At 37.7% G+C, this 605-nt stretch overlaps 1 protein-coding gene across 1 annotated transcript in view; it reads right to left on the bottom strand.

The window, feature by feature from the left end:
* LOC111661704 (E3 ubiquitin/ISG15 ligase TRIM25-like) overlaps positions 1-368 on the bottom strand; it is a 13,266-nt gene extending 12,898 nt beyond the window's left edge. Inside the window, exon 1 of the mRNA XM_087176381.1 lies at positions 200-368. Within this exon, the coding sequence (XP_087032507.1) occupies positions 200-368 (169 nt within the window). The remainder of the gene's footprint in view (positions 1-199) is intronic.
* Positions 369-605: the final 237 nt, after the last annotated feature.

Below are 605 nucleotides of genomic sequence, written 5' to 3'. Positions count from 1 at the left end.
ATTTTTCTTACAAGTGAAACAATAATAATTATTATTATTATTCATCATTTTTTAATCACATCAGCCAAGTTTTTACATGATTCTATATAAATAAATGAGGTGTACGTCCACATAGAAAACAATTATTAGACATGCTGACATGCTGAACACGCGTAACAGAACACACAAAACAGTAAGAATATGAGCTGCATGTTCTCACCATTGTAGCAGACAAATTTGATTTTTTCTTCATGACACTTCGATGTCTTCCATTTCTGATCCCTGTTCATCCGCACACAGTTCTTACAGTGTTCATCGTTCCGATCTCTATTTTCCCATTTTGCCTCGCTTTCATTGTGCTCCACTCCAGGTAGAGACCAGTGCCACATCCTTTTATTTCCTGGTTCACTGTACAACCCAATCCAGGCTTCGGTTTGATTCTTTACAGAGTCAAGGAGTCTCTTCATGTCTGTCATGTCATACACTTTGGCCAGGTCAGTATAATTCTCTCTACAGAATGACTGAGCTTCTTTCCAGGTCTTATTCTCTCCAATAAAGTGGTACTCATAGTGACGACATGTGAAGAAGGAACACTGACCTACACACAGAGAAAGAATATTATTTAC

Source organism: Seriola lalandi, unplaced genomic scaffold (assembly GCF_002814215.2).
Source record: "Seriola lalandi dorsalis isolate HSWRI2012SDOR001 ecotype SW California unplaced genomic scaffold, Sedor1 jcf7180002054549, whole genome shotgun sequence".
Classification (NCBI taxonomy): Eukaryota; Metazoa; Chordata; class Actinopteri; order Carangiformes; family Carangidae; genus Seriola; species Seriola lalandi.
The sequence above is the reverse complement of the archived record's forward strand: the minus strand, read 5'-3'. Positions and strand labels throughout refer to the sequence as shown.